This window comes from Triturus cristatus, chromosome 1_1 (assembly GCF_964204655.1).
Source record: "Triturus cristatus chromosome 1_1, aTriCri1.1, whole genome shotgun sequence".
In the NCBI taxonomy this organism is placed as follows: domain Eukaryota; kingdom Metazoa; phylum Chordata; class Amphibia; order Caudata; family Salamandridae; genus Triturus; species Triturus cristatus.
This window is the reverse complement of record NC_140579.1, coordinates 211226747-211251731: the sequence shown is the minus strand read 5'-3', so window position 1 is coordinate 211251731 and position 24985 is coordinate 211226747. Positions and strand designations below refer to the sequence as shown.

General features: G+C 45.0%; 1 protein-coding gene across 7 annotated transcripts in view; it reads left to right on the top strand.

Annotated features, from left to right (window-relative positions):
* CDK18 (cyclin dependent kinase 18) overlaps nucleotides 1-24985 on the top strand; it is a 1155230-nt gene that overhangs the window by 223914 nt on the left and 906331 nt on the right. For all 7 annotated transcript variants that reach the window (XM_085624142.1, XM_085624143.1, XM_085624144.1 and 4 more), the window contains 2 exons: nucleotides 9985-10130; nucleotides 23168-23302. In XM_085624142.1, coding sequence (XP_085480268.1) covers nucleotides 9985-10130; nucleotides 23168-23302 — 281 coding nt within the window. The remainder of the gene's footprint in view (nucleotides 1-9984; nucleotides 10131-23167; nucleotides 23303-24985) is intronic.

The window sequence follows — 24985 nt, the reverse complement described above, 5'->3', positions numbered from 1 at the left end:
AGAGACCACGATTAGTTAGACAAGATCAGAATGAACAAAGAGCTATGCAGCATGGACAGTCCATGCCAGTTCAGCAACAGTCCATGCCAGCCTCACAGCAACCCATACAGTTTGTGCCAGCTGCACCACCGTTGCCTGCTACTGCCACACAAACCACAACACGACAAATGTATCAGACTGCACAGTATGAATACCCTGAGTATCAGCGTTACGCATGAACCAGCCTAGAGAGGGAAGTTGACTTACCGCTTATCGAGATTCCGGTAGATCAAGAAGGACCTTATGTACATAGTGAATTATTAGGTCAAGATAGAAAATTCTTACTCGATACAGGGGCAAGTCGAACAACCATAAAACGTAGTGAAGTTCCAGGGGCACCCCTCTCAGGCTCTCAAAATGTTTCCCTTGGTTTTTCAGGAAAACCTATTGTTAATGAAGTATCACAGCCTCTACCACTTACGATAGGACCTTTGACACGAACTACAGATTTATTGCTTACTAAATCATGCCCAGAAAATCTGTTAGGAATTAAAACTCTGAAAGCACTAGGAGCCATAATATGTTGTTCTCCGGAAGGAGTAAGGTTGTTTGTGCGTGATTTTAAAGGTCACTATGTGTCTAGAGACATGGATCCCCGACTACAGACTTTACCAGTACATCTATGGGCACAAGGCCCTACGGATGTTGGCTGCATGAACATTACACCCTATCGAGTTACATTGAAAGCAGGAGTGGTACTACCACGAATGCGACAATACAAGTTACCGCATGATGCTGTAGTGGCTTTGCTGAAAATCATTGATGAGCTAATTGCCCAGGGAGTAGTTGTAGAAACAGACTCCAATGTATGTAATTCACCGATAATTCCGATTCTTAAACGAACTGATCCTACTGCCCCACCAGTGTACCGATTGGTTATTGATTTGCGTGAACTAAACAAGTGTATTGTACCACAATTCCCTGTGGTCCCTGATATATCATCATTGTTGACAGCAATTGATTCCGAAGCAACATTCTTTACTGTAATTGATCTCAAGAATGCCTTTTTCAGCGTCCCAATAGATCCGGAAAGCCAATACTTGTTCGGATTCAGTTTAAATGGGCGCAGTTTTAAATTCTCACGCGCTCCCCAAGGATTCACAGAAAGCCCCAGCATCTACAGCCAAGCATTGAAACGAGAACTTGACAGTATCCACATGCCAGTCAATACTGCACTGCTTCAATATGTCGATGATCTGCTGATCACCGCGAGAAGCGAGTCAGAATGTGAAAAAGCTTCTCTGACAGTTTTACATTTCCTAGCCGACAAGGGGCACAAGGTGTCCCCTTCTAAGCTGCAATTCTGTGTTCAGCGAGTTATTTATCTTGGTCACTCGCTGTCCAAGGAGGGAAGGCAGCTTACACCAGATCGCATCCAGTTAATTGCTAACATGTCAATACCCCGGACACAAAAGGAGGTGCGAGCTTTCATAGGCCTCACTTCATATTGTAGGCAGTGGATCCCTCAGTACGCATTTCTAGCAAAACCACTCATTCAGTTAACCACACAGGAGGCAGCCACATCGACTGTTCTCCCTTGGACTCAGGAACATACACAAGCTTTTGAAAGCCTAAAGGAAGCTTTATGTCAAGCACCTGTTTTAGCAACACCATGTTATAGCAAACCTTTTACACTCTTTGTTACAGAACGCGAAGGTACTGCCTTGTCAGTACTCACTCAGGATCAAGCAGGATCATGCAAGCCATGTGCTTATTTTTCCAGTACATTAGATCCCGTAGCTCAGGCTTTGCCTGCATGCCTGAAATCAGTGGCAGCGACAGCTTTAGCAATCAGACAAAGCGATGCCATAGTATTAGGACACCCATTGACAGTTCAAGTACCACATGCAGTAGAGGTTCTTGTGAACCGAACACAAACACAACACTTGACCATAGCAAGACTTACCGGTTATGAACTGACATTGTTTCAACCACACATAGAGATCCGACGGTGTAATACATTGAATCCTGCTACACTATTACCTGTAATTGGAACAGACCCACTAGCTCATGATTGTGTTGAAATCATTGAAATAAAGACGAAACCTAGACAAGACTTGACAGACGTTCCATTGTTAGATCCAGACCTGACGTTGTATGTAGACGGATCATGCATGAGAGCAAGTACAGGAGATTTAGTGGCCGCGTATGCAGTCACAACAGACACTGAAGTTATTGAGACACATTGTATAGATACTCTGTCAGCCCAAGCAGCAGAACTTATTGCTCTAACGCAAGCCTGTATTCAAGCCACAAATAAGAAAGTTAATGTATACACTGACTCACGTTATGCATTCGGAGTTGTACACGACTTCGGCGTGCTGTGGCGAGAGAGAGGTTATTTAACGTCCCATGGTGCCCACATTCAGCACGGGCCCCTCATTCATGCTTTGTTAGATGCAATACATCTACCCACTGCTATATCGATTATGAAATGTAAAGCACACACGAAGGTTACTGATACCATTTCTCAAGGCAATGATTTAGCTGACAAAACAGCTAAACAGACTGCTCAGAATCGCACATTAGACATGACAAAGCCAATAGTTCAGACACCAACACAGTGTATGACAATTAAGGATCCCGCACTTGACGTAATTGACATACAGACACATGCCACAGCAGAAGAAATAAAGAAGTGGACTGAACTAGGAGGGATCCAGACAGATCAAGGGTGGATGACGAAGGAGAAATCTGTATGGTTTCTCCCTGATTCCATGGTTCAAGCCATTATAGCTACAGTTCACAGTCCAGCACATTTAGGAGAGAAGGCTATGCTAGACAGCATTCAGCACATTTGGTTCAACAAACATTTACGAGCAGCAGCTAAACAAAAAGTTCGTACCTGTATGATATGTTGTCAGTTTAATCCAGGAAAGAGTGTTCCCGTAGAGCAGGGTGGATTTCAGCCTCCTGACCATCCTTTTGAAGTCCTCCAGATGGATTATATTCAGATGGAACGTTGTCGAGGATTCAAATATGTCCTCGTAGTTGTCTGCGCTCTCTCCCGTTGGACAGAGGCGTATCCCGTATCAGATTACACTGCCCCGACTACTGCCAAGCAGCTAGTTCGAGAATTCTTCCCACGGTACGGTTTACCACGTGTTGTATATTCAGATAACGGTCAGCCTTTCTCATCCGAATTAATGAAACATGTCTCACTCTTGTTGGGATATCAGTGGAAATTCCACTGTGTCCGACACCCCGAGGCAGCAGGTCTCGTAGAAAGACATAACCAGACACTGAAAATCAGACTGTCCAAAATATGTAGAGAGAAAGGTGTCGACTGGATAGTAGCATTACCAGTTGCACTCTTTTACATGAGAATGGTAGCACACTCTAGAACAGGGCTATCCCCGTATGAGGTGATCTTTGGTAGACCACTGAATATGTGGGGGACGCCTATACCACGCAAAATAACTGACATTGACTGTAACATGCTGACAGATTACTTGGCTTCCTTGATGTCTGCACTACAATCTTCTCGTTCACAGGTAGCTGCAGCCTTTCCCGACAACACTGAGGCGAAACCCCATGACGTTGTTCCGGGTAATCTTGTCTTTGTGAGAAATTTCGACAGGAAAAGTCAACTGGAGCCCAGGTGGAAAGCACCCAAGTTGGTCCTGTTGACCACAAGAACAGCCGTGAAGATCGAGGGACGCAAAGGGTGGATTCATTCAAGTCACGTCAAAAAATTTCATGGACTACCTTCAGATATAGACACTGTGCCCTGCACTCCCTCACAGACTGATTCAAAACTTCCTTTTGTTGAACAGAATGACTCTCAGTACTATAAATTAAAGCTTAGGCCCAAACAGTCGAGCAATTTGATTGTTTAAGTCCTCTCCAAGGTGAAGCGGTTGAATTGTCTCCGACATGTATCCCTTGGACCTGAGTAGAGAAAATACCCGAGAAATGTTGAAACGACAGGCGTATTGTAAATCACTGCGTAGCTACTGTATGAGGACATTATTAATTTTGTTTTTATTGAGTATTTTAGTAATTATTACGAGTGTGATTTTGCACATATATCATCCTATCTCTAGACATGTTTATAATGTTGCTGCAGAACATTCTTTTAGTGACCTACCGCCACATGAATTATCTTATAGACTTGCGCTGCGCAATAACACCTTCATTAGTATGTTACATCATTCCCATCAGACTAGTAATGCGACCAATTGTTGGGTGTGTGGCCGACTTCCTCCCTATCAGAATAACAAAGGAGTACTGCCTTTCTTTCCACATCCATTCACACACAATGGCTCCTGTGGAGCATGGTTTAGTTTATTAAATTCCATAGACCCAGACACAGCAGTTTATCAACAACATTGGATATGGGGAAATCTGAATCTAGTTTTATTCAAAGTCTGTCACCCTAATAAGGAGGGTCACCCCAGTAGAACAGGAACTGATTTAGAAAATGAAGTGTATAAATTAGGTAATTTTACGCCTAATCTTATGATTCTGAATGTCAAATCCGAAGTTGAACTAATTCTGCCCACTATGTCAGTATTTCCAGTTAAGGGTGAATTATGTGTAAGAAAAGTTGGTTCCATACATATGGGCCATAGCCAATGCGTTACTACAGTAGAATATAGTGATCAAGGTAAATCTTCATTTAGAGCTTCTCGCCATTCTTACTTCATATGTGGTCAGACGGCATATATGCGTCTGCCTCTAGATTGGGATGGTACCTGTTACATAGCATTCCTTTTGCCACCTGTTTTCCTAGCTCCCCCTGATTATTATCGAAATGTTCATTTAGTACACAATAGAGAGCAAAGAGATCTCCCAGTTGTCGATTATACTGAGACAGCATGGGACAAGTATGTAGATTTCAATAAAGGTATCTTTCCCTATATAGGTACAATATCAAATAGTAAGCTGATACGCAGACTCACCAAGACTCTTGAAGCTGTAGTAAACGAGACTATAGCCGCCCTAGGCAATCTGACAGAGGAACAATCAGTGATGAGAATTGTTGTTCTCCAGAATCGTCTTGTCCTTGACGTCATCCTGGCCGATAGGGGCGGAGCTTGCAGGGTCATCGGATCCAGCTGCTGCATATTCATACCAGAAAATTCGCCATCTGTATATAAAGCTATAACACGCCTTCATAAGATTGTAAGCCAGATACACGAAAATCCAGGCACTTGGACGTGGTCCGGGTGGTTTTGGAGTGTGATATCAGCCTGGGGATGGAGAGTTTTATCCTTCCTAGGTATTGGCCTTCTTATGCTCTTCAGTTGTTGTTTATGCCTGCAAGGTGGACCAGCGATTTGTGGTCTGTGTGCCACATCATGCATTCCACATCACAGGTCCCGTTCAGAATGCCGGAAGGAAGAAGAAATGATGCTCCATGAGCAAATCAATGGAATGATGAAGATTGATGTCTCGTGAAGGGCAAGAAGGGGACAAGGAGGGAATGTGGAAATGTGGATTTTCCTGATCAGTTATGTCCCCTATCTTGGACCCCAACGGTTCTATATGCATGTTACAAGTACATGTATGTTCCCTCCAGTTCCAGTTTCTAAGACGCAAACATATGTGTGTCTACCGTCGACATGTTCTCTGTCAGATCCGCCATCACAGGGTTGGATATTCGATTCCTAAGTATGAAAGGCCACCGACTTTATATGGCTAAGTTACTTCATTTTTACAGTTCAGGCAAGTAGGCCCGATTCTGTCCTCAAGCCTTTCCCTGCTCTCTGTCTCTGACAGCTTCAGCTTGAGCTCGCATCTGTATCCATGAACTTTGTCCTACTCCCTGTGCAGCTAACGGTGCCTGCCTCGGCCAGTTTTCGCCTGTCTGCCAAGAAGTTGTATTTCACCTTCGAATTATCTATTTTGCTCTCCAGCCGATGCATTCCTGTCCAGTGATTTAGGTAAACATTTCCTTTAGCTCACAAGCAAAGGACTCAGCCTTTCCGTCCTCCTGCAAGTGATTCATAGCCCTGTTGCCATGGAAAGTTTTCTATCCCTCGCATCTCATATAGACACTTAGACGCTTGTACACGTACACAGTCAGTATAGAATAGATTCTGTCCGAGAGTCTCTTCCTTGTGGATAACATAGTTCTTTAAACATAGGATGTTAGATATGATTTGGGATTAGGTTGACTTGACCCCTCAGACTTTTCGTCTCCATATGTAGAGTTAATGTCAAGTCCCCTTCACCCCCTAGTTGCACGTCAATTACACGTCATGCTGCCGCGCGCGCATCTATGCCAAGTATTATCTTATAGATCCACCTATGTCTGATAATTCTAACCAATCATGTTTCTTTTATTCCTTATTACGCCTAGTTTCGATTATGTCACTGTTTTGTCACTTTTCTTATCAAATGTTACGCCTTCTACATTCGTTTCATTGTAATGTACTTATTATAAAAATACATGTCTGTTAATAAATTATTGTACTTCACTTCCTGAACCCTCGTGGTGACGGAACCTGAAGGCCGCGACTCGAGTCGGCCATTTTGAATGGAATAAAGCCCATTAGAAAACCTCTTATACCACGGATTCTGCCTCTTGTTATTTTGAGCTATTTACTTTATTTTAAGATTCCGTATGAAATTCAGTCCGGTATTTTTATTTACCACAATCCCAGCACCAGCAGGTTATTAATTAATCTGCTCCACAAATGGATTTAGAAGCAAACAAAAATGTACATTATAAATCCCAAAGTTTGAAACCGTGTTTCAAATTCTACTAGCCCTAAGCGAAGCCCTAAAGGTGACACAGTATTTCTCTGACAATCTCACTGTTCCCTACACAGAACGGAGCACCTTCAAAATATAATGGATAAAGTACGTCCGCCGTACATTACAAAGATACTGCTAGTCACCGCGGAATTCCGTAACCAAACAGAGGAACAAGGGTGAAGGTAGAGTTCCTTTATAAGGTTATGGACCTCCGAAGCGACTAGCAATATAATTATCATGTACGGCAGGGGGTTCTTTATCCCATATAACACATGGTAACCCAATCACCTTTCCCACAAACCATTTAAAGCCTTGGTGTGTAGCTCTTTCCTATGAAAGAGCGTATGTCTGCAAACACGGAGAATAAAAATGCAACCTCTAGTGCAAAATTGAACACATTAAAAACCTATTAATTTGTTGCAAAAAGTTATTGGAAACAGTTCAATGTCAGGTTTTTGTTGTTTTTTTTAACTGCAGTAGCTCGGAATGTGCAGAAACATGCAGAAAGATTCTAACTTTTCTATAATTATGCAAGAGGTTAAAACAAATATATATTCTTTCTACTGGTACTGTAAGTTAGAAAAATAGAGAAAAAGAAAGGCAACACTTAATTTTTGTTGCTTTAAACAGCTGCTCCGGGACCTGCCTTTCACCCATTGGCAGCTCCTCTGTTAAGGCAGAGGAGCATTGCACCCCTGCTCTCCGCAGTGCAAACAGGAAAAATAAAATGATATTCAACATTATCATTTCGTTTTTCAGTACTGAGGCAGTTTAGTGCGGGGCTGGGTTAGGCTTTCCTGACGGAGAAGGGAGGAGTGGTGGTGGGCACTAGATGTGCGCATGTCATTTACCCGTCTGTCTTAGGATGGTCAAACCAACATGCACACTTAGCATTTCTCCAACCCATGCTGTTTTTGCACAGCCAGGTGGAGAACAGACACAGGCTCCCAGGCCCTGTCTTGAGTGACAAACCAGGCCACTCAGACCATTCCAGGTTCTTCCCCCCAATACAGGTAATAGTACTACCAGCATGACAGCGGCGTCGTGTTTGGCTCAGGCGAGTCTGGGAGCCTGTGCACTGCCAGTAGTCGACAGGAACAGAAGAGGACGGAGACAGAGGCTGGCAAGTAAGTAGTCTTTTCCTTTTTTCTCCCCAGCGCTGCCCACTACTTCTGTTCTGCAGCAGCTGCCACTCCTTTCACCTGAGCTGCTGAATGCGGCGACAGGCATTTTGACTCAAGAACTCGACTGTATTAACTTGTTACAGTTGGCTTCTGATGTCTTTTCTTTATAATCGGTGACTGGGTGCATCACAAGTCACAGTTTATAAAAAAAAAATTAGGTACAGATGTTTATACAGGGATTGTACAATCCCATGTATTATCGTCCTGTATTCTCTTGGCCTCTCCAAAAGAGACAGCCGCTAACTATGTTGAGTGCAGTAAAATACTTTAACACCAATTCCAAATCAACAAAGTGACTTGTCTACACTTATCTACTTTCACACAGGATATAGGTATCTCTAGACCTAGTGGTATTATAAGCAATTGGACTTTACATTTGATGCGTTAGAAAATTAATCCGCAATCAGCTTTAAAAAAAAATATGCCTAGGGGGGAACCTGCTTTTCAGTACAGACCTAGAACCTCGGGAACATACTACCAACAAGCATTGGCATAGCCAATAGGTCTCGCCTTTTGAGACCATATAAGTGTTTAGCCATGCTACACTTGTTGTTGCAAGGAAATTGTGCTGCTTAACTCAAAACTTATAAGGTCCCAAAGGCGAGACTTATTGGCTATGCCAATGCTTGTTTGTTATTGTATCTGTGTTTATACATATTTATTTCAAGTTTTATGTCCATGTGAAGCTGAAACTAGTATATTCACACATTTATAACCAGTACATGTACACTCGAACTAGAATGACTCACAGGTTTTAATGAAATACCCATAGACAATAATTAAATACACTCAGATGAAAACAAACGCATTTTACTATCCTACTTGTTCGCAGCGGCAGTTTTTTATGCCGCAAACTCGCCCCGAGGTTACTGGAACGCTTTACATGAGCACCGATTCTTTCCACAATGTCACATTCATGTTTTTTTAGCCATCTGGAGATTACGTGATTTGCCCAGAATGGCAGGATAATGAGAAGATGCCGGGGCTTGAACCTGGGGGAATATGTACAAGGGAATGGCAAAGCTTGGTGTTAAGCAAACATTGCTAACACCATGCTCTGCCATTCAGAAAACACAGGAATGCACCGTATTCACTAGAATGCGGCGTACCCCTGCCCTTCCCTTAGCGCAGGTGCTAAATCTAACTGCCCAGCGCCAACGCAGGCACCCTTGCACCACAGTGCAAGGGTGTCTGCCTTTGGGAGAATGATCATTTATGTGAAGGAAGATATCCCTTCCTGCACATAAACAATCCAGAATGGCGAATTGTAACTTCTGTGTGTGCTGCATTGTGACATTGAGACACTATCCTGCACATGAACAATCATTCTTGGTAAATTGTTTCTATGTGTGCTGTACAATGCAGTACACATAAACAGCAAAGACGATGAGAAATTAAGTATTTCTCCTCTTTTCGCCATGTTAAGACCAGGTTTTCCCTAATCCTAATTTTGGTGCTGCCTCCTATTTACGCCACCCTTGTAAATAGGGGGCAATGTCAAAATGAATGGGTGTTGCGGTGGAACACTCACCGCAACACCCATTGCACTCCCCTTTCATTCTAAGTGTAGCGTGAAAGGGGGCCTTAGTTACAAGGCGGTGTTAAGCCAAATACTGCCTTGTAAATAAGGCGAAGGGTTTATCTCCACAGGAAAAAATTATGTTCCGATAGCAATAGGGGCTTGTCCCTATTGCTATCCCTAAGTCGGCAGCTCTGGTGGTAGGATTACATCCTATTTCCCCTTGTATAATATCATTAGGAAACTTTCTCTGTTTTTAACTTCCCTACCTGTCAATCTACACAGCTATGTGCCTGGCAGTTACCTTTAAAAATAAATACAGACATTAAAATACATATTTTTCTGTCACTATCTATCATAACCATAATATGCAGTTCTACTTCCAGAATACATAACACCAACAGTCATAATGCCACCCATATTCTGAAAATGTTTGCTTCAGCTTTAATCTCTTGTCTTTTTCTGTCCACTCCTCCATTTGCCTTCCTGATGTCTCTTTCCTCTGTATTTGCTCAACTCCAACTCTTTTCCCCTTAGACATAGGACAAGGGCACCAACAGCTGAACCACCTGAGCAGCACCTACAGGGTGGAGCCCAGCTCCCAATCTCCATCTGACATGGAGGGACCATCCCTGACAACAATGCACTACCGGAACAGCAACCAGCGACGATTCTCCATGGAGGTATTTTATTATATTTCACTCTTTACAGCATGAAATAGATTTTACAATTATAGCATTAATACACCTTACTGGAGCACCTTACACCTGGAAGTTAAGAACAGCTTCACTTTCATAGCAGAAACTGATGCTAATTCTGTTGACCTACAACTGACATGCTATGCTGTGACCAACTACTCACCATCACAGACCACGTGGCAATGGTGTGCTATGTATCACATACATGATATTTTTATGTCTCGTTTGAACAGCGCATGCAATGCGCTTGCAAGGGGTATTGTTTACAGTAAAGGGCTTAGAAATCTCCCTTTGATTAACATTTGTTGGCTTCATTGTCACTCTTCTATGCTGCCTCCTAATTAGCCAGAGTGGGTCAAGCGTCACTGCCTTTTCTTTCCCTGGAGCAAGGACCAAGCACAGATTGAATCAAATGAATTAGTATCCATCCACTGATCGCGTTGTGGTTCAGGTACTGTTTCTTTCAATGACGTTAACCAGTGCACTATATAATGCTTCCTCACGCAGCAGCCCCTCCTGATCTAAACTGCACTCATTTGTAAACATACCAGTTCTCGCAGAAGCATTGTACATACCAAACGCATCAGATGTTTACATAGATAAAAAGTTCAAGCTGATTGGTAAACTATAGTATTGTAATATAACTGCATTTATAATGGCGCTTATTAGCCCAGCCCCGGCTTTGAAGTGCTATAAGGAAATTTAGTGGCGACTCGGGCAGGTTTCCAATCCACACAATGCCACTTCACTCCATGCCACACAATGCCATTCCACACCACACAATTCCACTTGACTCAGCACCAGATAATGCACTGCACTTCATGCCACTCGATCACCCGACACCACACCACTTCACTCTATGCCATGCCGTTACACACCACTCGATGTCACTTGTCTATACTCTACTTCACTTTACCCTATACCAATCCACTTTACTACAATCCTCTGTATGCCACACCACCACTGCTACACCACTTCATTTAATGCCACTCTGCTATACACAACTCTAGTCTATGCCACTTTACTCTATGCCAATAGATGCCATTCTACTCTACTCCATTCGACCACTCTACTCTGACACTTCATGCCACTCTGACACTGTGCCTTGCTGTTCAAATCCATGCCACTTCACCCCACTTTAAGCCACTCTACTCTACTGCACTCTACACCACTCCACACCACTTCCTGCTCCTCTGATCTATGCCAATCTACTCTACTCCCGCACTTCAATCTAATAAGAGAACAGAAAACTATCACAACGGGAGAAAGCAGGAACCTGCAAGAGTGAGATAAAGGGGCTAAGGGTGTCTGGTGCAGCAGTGACTTGTCCTTAAAGGCGGGGGGTACCACTCCCTACCTTTTCCAAAATGAGAAGCGTGTGTCCCCAGCTGAGCAAAGGTCAGGTCAAGCAGCCAAGAGCTTAACTTGCACTAAATACGTAAGCACCTATTGAGCTGAGCTTTGCTGGGCTGAAGATGTCACAATCTGGTGTGTGTGACCTCCTCCGCCCAGCAAAGCACCTGGTGGTTTTCACACTCATGATGTGGGGGAGCGTCAAGGGTAGCCTTGGACCTGGGTGCTTCAGTTTTCAGCTCTGAAGTGGCCAACGTAAAGTGTCCACCAGTGACTCTCGTCAGAGTGGGCTGAGGTCAGCAGTCTCTCTGATCCCATCCCATTCTGCGAAGTGTAAGGGACTGCTTCTTCCTCTCATTGGCTGACCCATATAAAAGACAGTCAAAGAGAGGAGGTTGCTGTCCTAGTTGTCAAGCACCATCTATGCTTCATTCCCGCCACCCGAGATCACTGAGGCCCACAAAGTTTATGCATGTGTGCATGTATGTATGAATGTATGTGAATGTGTGAGTGTATGCTGTGACTAGGAATGTGTATGTAAGTGCTTGTGAATGGTGGGTGAATGTGTGCGCACATGTGAATACATGGGTGTGAGTGAGTGCATGTGTGCGACTGACTTATAGATGAGTAAAATTGTCATCCAGGAAAAACTCATATCAGTGAGTGAAACTGGTTTTCAAGGTGCAGGAGTTTAACCCAATGCAAGTCTGCAACACAGCATGAGAAACAAGCACTGACTGACACAGTATCTGAAAAAGGTTGGAGGACTCTCCAAACAACTGAGGCTGTAGTGAAAGATCCACATGAATAGACCGTATGCTTCAATACTGATCCAAATACCTCTTATCCAGAGAAAGAGACTTTGCTCCAAGGAAGCAGGCTTTTAATAATTAGAAACAAGCACTGCTAATCATACTGGCAATAATGGAAAAAGCATCCTTGGGTCTCAACATTGTGTTGTCCACAAAGCTCACACACTTCTGACAAGCCCGGGTTGTAGGTGCTTGCCATCTCATGTAGGAAATGCAGGCGGAATAACATGAGCGAGAGGTGCATTTTGGGGGCACCACCAGTAATTTAAATGGAAATATAGAAGTGCTGGTTCTCAATACCCGGAGTACTTGTTTGCTTGTGAGAAGTTTCTTTCGCAATTAGACTAATCTTTTTGTCTCTGGGATCAGAGTATAGTTGGGAACTCAACCCTGCCTAAAGTTTTCAGAGTCACGAAGCCGGGCCAAAACCCCTTGCCAAAATACCTAGTTAGAGCAGCATCAATGGAGGAACTAACTAAGTACTCACCAGTTGTGGGCACTGAGTTGTTTGTACCCATTAAAGAATCTTAAGCCACGGGATTTACCAAGTTGCAAGCTGGTGCTATGACTTATGCTGGCACTGCCACTGCTTACCTGAAGACCTGTGCTGGCCACTGTAACCACGGAACACGTATTAGCTGGTGGGCTTCTGGTGAGGTCCTGCTGAGGTCCTTATTTGTTGTGATCTGAATGATGTGTGGTGCACATACCGCAGGCGGTGCAGACCAGCTGCAACACCCAAACAGGCACGGCATGTGCAACAAACTGACAACCAAAGGTTTTGTGCACACTTATGAACCATGAGGAGGAAGAAACAAAGTCCATATTGCTAGAGTGGAAAGGCCAGTAATCACAGGCCACAGCTAGTCATCCTCCTGAGGATTTCTATTCCCCCCCCACACACACACACACACACACACACTAGCAGGTAAAGCCCAAGACAAACCTGGCACAGTGGCACAAGAAACATTTTTACAAGGATGTCCCACAGGAGTAGTCAAAGCTACTTACTGCTCGAATCACGGTAGGGTGGCTATAAATAACTTTTGCAATTTTGTAGTTGCTATTTCTGCCCCAGTTATATACAATATTATGTGGTGTGTGTGTGTGTGTGTGTGTGTGTGTGTGTGTGATTTAAGTAAAGTACTTATATTTTTTTTAAAGACTAAGTCCCTGATTTTAAATCTTGGCGGATGTGTTAGTCCGTCACAATGGTGACGGATATGCCGTCTGCCAAAATATAAATCCCATAGGGTATAAAGGAATTTATATTTTGGCGGACAGGATATCCGTCATTGTTACAGAGTAACCTGTTTGGCAAGATCTAAAGCAGGCCCTAAGCTTTGATTGGACATTCCATTATGAATTTGTATTTGCTGGTTTGAGTTCAGATTTTCTAATCCCACATCACCTCCCTGAGTACTCCTTGGACTGCTCCACTGCGCTGTTGTGAAGTACAAGGGCTTAAGAGGTTTACTTAGTGCTCAGATTTAGATCCCATCATAAGGTGCTCCTCCACATCAGTTGTAAATTACTCTGATTAGCACATTAGCACATTCCTTGTCCGATAGATTCTGTCTACCGTGAGGTTCCCAAGAAGGTTCACACAATAAGCTACTGAATTTGGAGATGTAAGGGGAGAAGACTATGTTGATGCCCTCTTAAAGGAACTGATAAGGAAAGTTCTGAAGGAGAAGAGAAGTTTCCAGGTTTTAACGGAGAGAGCACAATGAGTCATAAGAGAAGCGTGAAAGCCAAAGCCCCTCCAAGAGGCATCCTGGTCAAAGTGGAGTTTCCCACAAGATGTCCTGCAAAACACACAAGCCTTGGGTCAGATATCATATAAGATTAGTCAAGCATTGTTTTACCTAAAGGAAGCTGTGACTGCACTGTTGAAAATAAGCAGTCTTGTCCAGTGAAAAGCTAACTTAAAAACAAATATTTAGTGTCAATGGTTAATAAAGAGTGGGTGACAATTAAAATGGAAAGAACAATAAATGACCTTAACTATGGCAGAAGAAAGAAATGAGCTCTTGGGACATGCAGATGGAGAGGGAATGGAGAATGGTCAGGACTAGAGAGCTACAAGGAGGAAATCTAGACGGGTAGCCATGAAATTCAACAGAAGGTATACAGACAGACGAGGAAGGGGAGTGACCATTACTCAGACATCTAAAGAAATGACAACGTTTTTGAACAGATACCAATAGAAATATTGTGCAGGTAGGTCCTTTTAGGAAAACCTAAATTAAAGACATTGAAGGGATAAAAACTTTCGGATGGTGAGTTAAAGTTTACTTACAGTGTAAAGCGAAGTTTTGGCCGACAATTGATCCAAGACTGCTCCCCAATGTATGCTGTTTTGAACAAGATAAAGAATGACAGTAACAGCAGCAGGTACTTGCTGAGGGTTTCGGAGTTGCACAAAGGAGAGATTTGGGAAATATAGTATTGTCTTTTAATATTTGGAAGGGCCTAAGTGATATATTTTTTTGGTATATTGCTGGGTCAAAGTAAAAGCCCCAACGCTGATTGCAGTAACTGGGGAAACGGGGAAACCAGTTTTATGCAAGCTAGTATATCATGTATTATGTTGAACAAGCATATTGTGGATTGATGTGGGTGGGGGCAATAATACAAAACATGCAAGAGAAATGAATTAATGATGGTTATGAGAGGGGAGGGTTGAGCTCCTATTTAACTTGAGGGACCCGAACCTCACAAACAAGAGATAAAGGATATGGCATTGTCTCAGATCTGGTAATCTGAATGTGACTTTTGGAAAGGACACTTGTTTGCTGCTTTCAGATCAATTTAGATCTGAATTTATTTTCTGGCACAATTCTGGTCTTCAGCCTCATTGGAAAAAAACAGAGTTGGCTATCTTGTTTACCAGAAGTCTACGTAGCATATATCCACACAAAGAGAACCAAAAGGCATTTGATGGTGACAGTGGGCATCAACGGGATAAAGATGATGCTGATAAATGTTTATGCTTTCACCACTGGGCATGACAATTTCTAAGGTTTGGAAGAATTTGTGGGCAAAGTTTGAGGGTGTATAGTGTTGGGTGGTGGTATTATGGTTTGGGACAGCGAGGCTGGCTCACCATGAGAATGTTACACTAATAGAAGTGCAGAAGTACAGCTAATAAGAAACTGCGATTGCAAAAAGCTTTGATGCATGTGCCAAACTGTGCGATTCGCAAAAATCGGGCCTTTGCGATCGCAAAATTAGCTTTTGCGGTGCATCAAGGCTCAAGGCCCTCGCAATTTGAGAATGCGCAATTAATTGTGAGCTCTCAAATTGCGATTGCATTTAAGGAATCACATTTTGCAATTCCTTAAATGCAATGCAAGAACCACTTTGAAGTTGCGCTCTCGCTACTAGGGGGTGCAAATTACCATGAAGTTCAACTCCATGGTAATTTGCAAAAACTTTGAAAAATGCACTAAAGTGTATTTTTCAAAGTTGTAGGTTACACAGACATGTCCTTGGGACATGTGTGTGCGCAACATTTGTGCACAGATCAATTTCAGGGGTGCAACAGGGTGTCCTTTTGACACCCTTGCACCCTTGAAATTGCATGAGCAAATCCTAGCTTGATGCATGCGCCTGTAAAAGCAGTGCAGAAGCTACATCGGATCGCTTCAAAGAAACATTTACAACAGAGAAAATCTATGCTTTGTTTTTCACATGTGCACAGAGTATATTCAAGAATTGATTACACCCTTTACTTCCAGTGCACTTGTGAGAGATCTTCAAGGGCCAAGGGGGTGAAATATTTCTATTAAGTCAATTTGCATTTTGAAATTGATTTAAAAGTAAAGGGAGGAACAAGGGGCGGCAGCTGGATGAGAACTTTCTGAAGGGCTCAGTCACGGAAAATAAATAATCCAAAGTAAGCATTTTTTTCTAATTGAATTAAAATGGAGAAACCACAATAGCAACAAATTGAAATGCTTTAAGGCATGTGAGAAGGAAATTATTTGCACTAGAGACACACTAAAAGAAATTGTTGGAAGGAAATCTTACTATAGAGCTGTACTAGTTATAGTGCATCATTAAAGTCAAGTACACCATGGGTCACACACATCAGATTAATTGGTGCAGTTGGACCTCATGCAATTGCAGACCAACAAAGCAGAATCCACTCTACTGAAAGCAAAGCAGAGTTTTTGCGAAAAAAGGAATAAAGCAAGCACACTTCTAGCAATAATCGAGTATATAACAAGCATTTGCAATGCAATATGTCTTGCATTTATAAGAGTTTGCGCTATTGACATTGTAAAATTCCAATGCCTTTTATTTATGTTTTGGTTTTAAAACAAATAAGGCATTGTCATTTACAATGTCAGTAGCATAAACTTGCATAAAAGCAGAGTGTGGAGTGCAGCAGAGTGTGGAGTGCAGCAGAGTGTGGAGTGCAGCAGAGTGTGGAGTGCAGCAGTGTGGAGTGCAGCGGCATGCAGCAGTGTGGCGTGCAGCAGTGTGGCGTGCAGCAGAGTGCAGCGGCGTGCAGCGGAGTGCGGCCAGCGGCGTGCAGCGGCGTCGTGCAGCATGCAGCAGTGAGTAATGCAGCAGTGTGTGGCGTACAGCAGTGTTTCGTATAGCACTGTGCGGCGTGCAGCAGTGTCGTGCAGCAGTGTCGTGCAGCAGTGAGTAATGCAGCAGTGTGCGGCGTGCAGCAGTGCGTAATGCAGCAGTGTGCGGCGTGCAGCAGTGTGCGGCGTGCAGCAGTGTCGTGCAGCGTGCAGCAGTGAGTAATGCAGCGGCGTGCAGCAGTGTGTGGCGTGCAGCAGTGTGCAGCATGCAGCAGTGTCCGGCGTGCAGCAGTGTGCGGCGTGCAGCAGTGTTTCGTGCAGCAGTATGAGGCATGCAGCACTGTGTGGCGTGCAGTGGCGTGCAGCAGTGTGCGGCATGCAGTAGTGTGCAGGGTGCAGCAGTGTTTCGTGCAGCAGTGTGTGGCATGCAGTGGCGTGCAGCGGTGTGTGGCGTGCAGCGGTGTGTGGCGTGCAGCGGTGTGTGACGTGCAGCGGCGTGTGGCGTGCAGCGGCGTGTGGCGTGCAGCGGCGTGTGGCGTGCAGCGGCGTGTGGCATGCAGCGGCGTGTGGCGTGCAGCGGCGTGCAGCAGTGAGGCGTGCAGCGGTGGCGTGCAGCGGTGTCGTGCAGCAGTGGCGTGCAGCGGTGTCGTGCAGCATGCAGCGGTGTCGTGCAGCATGCAGCGGTGTCGTGCAGCATGCAGCGGTGTCGTGCAGCATGCACCGGTGTCGTGCAGCATGCAGCAGTGTCGTGCAGCAGTGAGGCATGCAGCGGTGTGCGGCATGCAGAAGTGTGAGTAATGCAGCAGTGAGTAATGCAGCAGTGAGTAATGCAGCAGTGAGTAATGCAGCAGTGAGTAATGCAGCAGTGTGTGGCGTGCAGCAGTGTGTGGCGTGCAGCACTGTGGTGTGGGGCGTGCAGCTGTGTGCAGTGTGGCGTGCAGCGGCGTGCAGCGGTGTGCGACGTGCAGCGGTGTGCGACGTGCAGCAGTGTCGTGCAGCAGTGAGTAATGCAGCAGTGTGTGGCGTACAGCAGTGTTTCGTGTAGCATTGTGTGGCGTGCAGCAGTGTCGTGCTGCGTGCAGCAGTGTCATGCAGCGTGCAGCAGTGAGTAATGCAGCGGCGTGCAGCAGTGTGCGGTGTGCGGCGTGCAGCAGTGTGCGGCGTGCAGCGGCATGCAGCAGTGTGCGGCGTGCAGCAGTGTTTCGTGCAGCAGTGAGGCATGCAGCACTGTGGCGTGCAGCAGTGCAGCGGTGTGGCGTGCAGCAGTGCAGCGGTGTGTGGCGTGCAGCGGTGTGTGGCGTGCAGCGGTGTGTGGCGTGCAGCGGTGTGTGGCGTGCGGCGGTGCGTGGCGTGCGGCGGTGCGAGGCGTGCGGCAGTGTGTGGCGTGCGGCAGTGTGTGGCGTGCAGCACTGTGGCGTGCGGCGGTGTGCGGCGTGCAGCAGTGTTTCGTGCAGCAGTGTCGTGCTGCGTGCAGCAGTGAGTAATGCAGTAGCGTGCAGCGGTGTGTGGCGTGCAGCGGTGTGGCATGCAGCAGAGTGCGGCGTGCAGCGGTGTGTGGCGCGCAGCGGCATGCAGCAGTGTGCGGCGTGCAGCAGTGAGGAATGCAGCGGTGTGTGGCGTGCAGCGGTGTGTGGCGTGCAGCGGTGTGTGGCGTGCAGCGGTGTGTGGCGTGCAGCGGTGTGTGGCGTGCAGCGGTGTGTGGCGTGTAGCGGTGTGTGGCGTGCAGCAGCGTGCAGCGGCGTGAGGCGTGCAGCAGCGTGAGGCGTGCAGCAGTGTCGTGCAGCAGTGTCGTGCAGCAGTGTCGTGCAGCGTGCAGCAGTGTCGTGCAGCATGCAGCAGTGTCGTGCAGCAGTGTGTGGCGTGCAGCGGTGTGTGGCGTGCAGCGGTGAGGCGTGCAGCGGCGTGCAGCAGTGTTGTGCAGCAGTGAGTAATGCAGCACTGTGGCGTGCAGCACTGTGGCGTGCAGCACTGTGGTGTGGGGCGTGCAGCTGTGTGCAGTGTGGCGTGCAGCGGCGTGCAGCGGAGTGCGACGTGCAGCAGTGTCGTGCAGCAGTGAGTAATGCAGCATTGTGTGGCGTACAGCAGTGTTTCGTGTAGCATTGTGCGGCGTGCAGCAGTGTCGTGCAGCAGTGTCATGCAGCGTGCAGCAGTGAGTAATGCAGCGGCGTGCAGCAGTGTGCGGCGTGCAGCATGCAGCAGTGTGCGGCGTGCAGCGGCATGCAGCAGTGTGCGGCGTGCAGCAGTGTTTCGTGCAGCAGTGTGAGGCATGCAGCACTGTGTGGCATGCAGCACTGTGTGGCGTGCAGCGGCATGCAGCAGTGTGGCGTTCAGCGGTGTTTCGTGCAGCAGTGCAGCGGTGTGTGGCGTGCAGCGGTGTGTGGCGTGCAGCGGTGTGTGGCGTGCAGCGGCATGCAGCGGTGTGGCGTGCAGCATGCAGCAGTGTGAGGCGTGCAGCAGTGGCGTGCAGCAGTGTGTGGCGTGCAGCAGTGTGTGGCGTGCAGCACTGGCGTGCAGCGGTGTGCAGCATGCAGCAGTGTGAGGCGTGCAGCAGTGAGGCGTGCAGCAGTGTCGTGCTGCAGTGTGTGGCGTGCAGCAGTGTGTGGCGTGCAGCACTGTGGTGTGCAGCGGTGTGCGGCGTGCAGCAGTGTTTCGTGTAGCACTGTGTGGCGTGCAGCGGTGTGTGGCGTGCAGCGGTGTGTGGCGTGCAGCGGTGTGTGGCGTGCAGCGGTGTGTGGCGTGCAGCCGTGTGGCGTGCAGCGGTGTGTGGCGTGCAGCGGTGTGTGGCGTGCAGCGCAGCAGTGTGTGCCGTGCAGCAGTGTGTGCCGTGCAGCAGTGTGCGGCATGCAGCGGCATGCAGCAGTGTTTCGTGTAGCAGTGTAATGTGGCAGTGTGCGGCGTGCAGCAGTGTGTGGCGTGGTTTGTTAACAACAAGAAAAGCGGACATCAAAGGAAGGGTGGGAGGGAACGAGCATATGGGGTGTGAGTTATAACTAAAGTTAATTGTTGTAAGAGGGGATGCAGGAAGTGAGGCCGAGCGCGCGCTGGCGAAAGCAGTCTGCTGCTTTCAAGTCCGATGCCAGATGCCAGCTTCGCGCTTGAATGCCTCACATGCACTGGCCATAAACCGCATTCCTATGGTCTTGTGCCCCTTACTAAATCTCTCTGAATGCGTGAGGCGGCGCACGCGCAGGAAGTAGCTGGTGGCAAATGGAATGCGCGTAACCGCCACCTGATCCGCCTGGTAAGCCTTTAGGAGCATTTTCTGAAGCCCCTACATAAGTCTTGCTGATAGCCAGGCGAAAATAAAAATGATAGAGCATGTTTTGAAGAAATTAGAAACAAAAAGGGTGGGACGGTGCAAGATAAGATAGGAAAAATGTCAACCTTTTAATGATCTGTACAGAAGGGATTCTGAGAGACAACCTAAGCACAGAAAATACGTCTAAATTAAACAGTCAGTTAAAGGTATTCTATTACTCTGAGTACTGGATTGAGAAAGTTGAACAGTCTTGGGGTTAGTATTGGACACATTCCTTTTTCCATAGCTGTTCAAATATAGTGCGACTATAGGGTTGTGCCCCACCTGTCCTATTGAGGTATGGCTACATATTACCTGGGGCATCAAACAATGGATCCTAATCTGTATGACATGATCTACCATCACAATTCACTTTAGATTGTTGTAAATAGCATGCACTAGAGCTCACACAATGTTTTAATTTGTGTGGAATAATGTCATATTAGATGCAAAGTTATCTTAGAAGGGTGGCTACAGTATTGCATGGAAGTGTGAAGTGCGTACATTATGTTTTCAGCATATCTTCTTGACAATGTACTCAGCTCACTACCTCGGTTTACCATAACTATCCTACTATAGGCATTAACATTTGCTCATCAAACAAGCAGGCAAGTTTGCCCGTCTATGTATTATGCTTTACCCTGTGTATTATCTTACAGACCCGAACTCGTAGGGATCGGACAACTTTAAAACAAGTCTCTATTAAATGGGGAATCTCCATAGATCCTGACAAGCTCTGGACCCAACGTGGCCTAACCATGATGGCTGAAACATGGTGATGCCCATTAGGGTGTAAGAACACTATTCTCTCTTAAAACACCAGTCTCGTTAATTTTAACTAAAGCAAAGGCAACCAATATTAAAGAGAAACTGGTGTGCCCTTTGTGTATTATCTCTCACTAGAAGACCCTGTCGGATAAATCACTAGTGCTCACTGGAAAATGGTGGAATCCAACCTGTTTTCTAGGGAAAAGAATGAGGCCCAATGATGAAGCATGACACTAATAGTGTTTGAGGGTCTGAAAGGAGCCCCACCTATTTTCCTCTTTGAGGTCAGAGTTCACACGGGTGAAGATTGGTACCATGGTTTATAGGATACCTTTAAGTGACATATGACAGTTAGGGGGGCTATATCCTGTATTCCCAAAATGTTTTTCTCTCCTTCCCAGAATAACAAAGGAATCTAAGGGAGATTACTGAAAGACTGAATTAATTTTGCCACATCTTATAAAAGAGCCAAGATAAGTACAGGAAGAAGATATTAGACTAGAGATGCATGCATTCAAACTGAACAAAAATGCCTTGACTAGATGGTTTACACTGAATTTCTACAAAGTGGGAAGTTAGTCATATAGCAATTGACAGCAACTTTCAATAGATTATTGAATGATGGGGGATCAGCCCAGTGAAACAGACATTTCCGTGGTTCAAAAGTCAGATGCACATCTGTTTAACTGTAAAGCACACAGCGCAATTGTTTTAGTAAGTCTGAATACTAACATTTTCACAAAAGCAGATTAAATAAGGTGATACATTTTCTGGTAAATCTTGATCAATAAACATTTATTAGAAACGTCAGGTTCTTGATAACAGCAGAAGTGACAAGTCTAAATAACGTTAATAACATAGGATCTTGGCTGTCCTTTTGGTTATAGAGACTGAAAGCAATTGTTAGGGTCACCTGGAACATCTGGGAAATTTATTTAAAAGCATGTAGTTGAGCTCAAGATTTAGGAGTTGGGTTATGGTAAACCACACACTTTCCAGCAGGACTCTGTTGAATAGTGAAAGGTCAGAAAGAAATTAACTTAAGATGGGCACTAGGCAGGGGTATCTACTTCCACCCTTGTTTGGCCTTTCATTTGATCCTCTCTTCACAAGTATTGTTGATTCATAAGATAAGGAAATGCAAGAAATTCCATTGAAGGCAAATACCTCAATGTACTTCTTTACAGATGACACATTGCTCATCCTCACAGCACTGGAGTACTTGCTAGCCACCTTCTTAGATCTATCTATCTTTGAAAAGTCTTCTAAATTTAGAAGCACAAATGGGAAATCAGTAATGATAAACTTGAATGGAAATCCTAAGAGTTATGGACATATTCCACAGCCATGAAGTTGAAATTAAACATGTTCAGTTAGCTCATTGCTTTTTAATTGTGACTTCACCCTAGTAATCCAGGATTCAGATTTTGCCAAATTGAGGGAGGGTGACTGCCAAACTAGAGCTGAAATCTTTGAAAATGGGACTTTCCATCATTTGAGGGATTTAAAGCTACAAAAGATTTGGCAAAATCTGATTCATGTCTGAAATGTCGGACTTGCAAAATGACTTTATTGACCCACACCAAATAGCAGTTAGGGAAGAGCATGAAAGTGGTGTTCCTTCTTTGTTAGAATTTGCTATTGTCTATATCGACTGACATTGCAATCCATTGATCAGTTACTGACACCTCAAAGAAGGAGGCTGCTGATTTGTGGAGGCCAGGGGAAGGTGTCCCAACAGGATCTATTCTGCTTTAGGAGAGAGTACACACTGCCTGCGCTCCCAATGTTTTCCCAAACAGGAATAGATCAAGTTGAACATAGGCTGCTTTAAAATAGGGTTTCTTATAAGAGCCTGCTGATCCTTGCAGACCACCCTCATTGTGTTTGTAGCCATTCGCTGGGGGACACAAATAGCAACCTGCCTAATTAATATTCACTAGGCAGGTCGTTCTGTGACCCCCGATACTGGACATTTTGTGATGCAACCTATTAGGTCATAGGTACATTACAAAATTAAACACTGGCAGCTAACAATATTGTAATTTGCGCCTAGTTTTGGCGAACTGTCTCTTAATACATCTGACCCCATATGTTTGTAAATGAAAAGCTTTATGTAAATATGGGCAGGGTTATGGAGAGATCAATGGTGGACGAACATGTGTTTGTATAACATACTTGTAATAAAACCAAATAAAATGTTTGAAACCAACTGCAGATATTGATACGCCATTTCTCTGTGCGCAGGATATCGGGAAGCAGTATGTGCCACCCGGGGACATTCAGCTGCCCCCGGAGTTCCTGCAGAAGCTTCAGCTGGAGAGCCCAGAACTACCAGACATGCCTAAGCCGCTCAGCCGGATATCACGACGGGCGTCATTGGTGAGTACCTGTGGGTACCAGAGGCCAGGGCACTGCACACTACCTGATCTATAATAAAGGCTTACTTAACCCAAAAACTGCCACTGGGCAGCATAACCAAAGCCATACAATCCCAACATAATGATAATTATTTATTTTATATGGTTATAAAAAAAGGTTACAATGTGCAAATATAGGGCATCCGCATTAAAAATGTACAAATCCTTTGAGGGAAAGCAAGTTTTAGATAAATACATAAAATTCTGCTTATTTTCTAGTGCCTTCGGGTGCTAACAGCATTGTTATTTACAGCAGACCAGTGTGGGAAAAAGATTAAACGATTATCGCAAGTGGTCCACCAAGAAGTCTGTATTATAAATTGACTATAATTAAAAAGCTGATTATAAGTACATACGTAAAATGTCAATCTGATGTGTGAGATGCCTTCAAAACATTAGCAGCAATATGTTTGTATGTAACCATTCTGAAGGAATGGCAAGCATGGGTTTAACAGGTAGTTATTTGTCAGGCTGGACTTCCTGAATGGCCGCTTGAGGGTCTGGACCTTCTTCTATAGGTGCGGTGAATCACAACACAACTAATCAGCACAAACTGGTAGTGTACTTTCCTCCTACCACCACGATCACCACACTCTCCATCGTATGATTATTAGCATTTATGGTGCCATCTACTGGATAAAAAGCTTACTTTGCCAAGCAGTGTCCCATGATATCAGAATTTCAGTCTTGTGTACGTTTAATCCACATTGTGCTTTTTTTCCTTTAACAAATATGTGAAAATCCATATGTCAATACAAGTGTCGTCATTGTGTTGATCCAAAACCATGGAGCAGCCGTTTTTAATAAATCATTTATGTAGCTGTTACTCCATAGAGATAATTTATCAGTGTATAGTGCTTCCCATCGCTTTGAGTATCAGTGAACCTAACAGGGAATCTAATGGTGAGTCAAATTCAATTATAGTCAATTACTTCGAAATTAGAAGAAAGAGAAAATATGAAACGTGGGGAAAGGAAAATACAATAAGAAGGAAAAATACAGGAGAAAAGATGTTATGTTACCTTATGGTATTTGAATTTGTAGTGCACAGCTAATCGTCCGTGAGGGTATCCAGGGGCTGCAAGGGTATCCAAAGATGCAATTCGCAAGTACTTATGTTGCACTAGTAGCTGCACTTTTATATGACCCAATATTCTCCTAGTAGATAAATCTTTACACTAATTATCACTGAATAGAAGGCTAAGGTTCAAGTTATAAAGGCGTAAATCTAAATGCCAGAAATCAGTTTCTATAGGATTACTCCTACGGTTGAAGTGAATTTATGACTGTTACTGGATTCACAAAGTGTCCAAAGAGAATGTATAGCGTTACAACGCATACATTAACAAAGCATACCATTACAATGCATACCATTCCATCCCATGTCCGAGGCCGTTTGAGGACGGGACGGGCCCACCCCCTACAAATATCCAGCTTCCTCAGGATTCTGTTCCCTTGAGTCCGGAGTCTGCTAATCAGAGAACTGTAGAGGTATTGTAATCTGAAAGGCCTCTTTCTGAACTGTAGGGGACGAATGGTACTGAATCCTCTTGTAAACTGCATAATTTCCCTAACCCAGGTATCTTATTAGGCTCTTTAGCTGAAACCATAAAGTTGTCCCCTTAGTAGACCCAATTGTTATCCA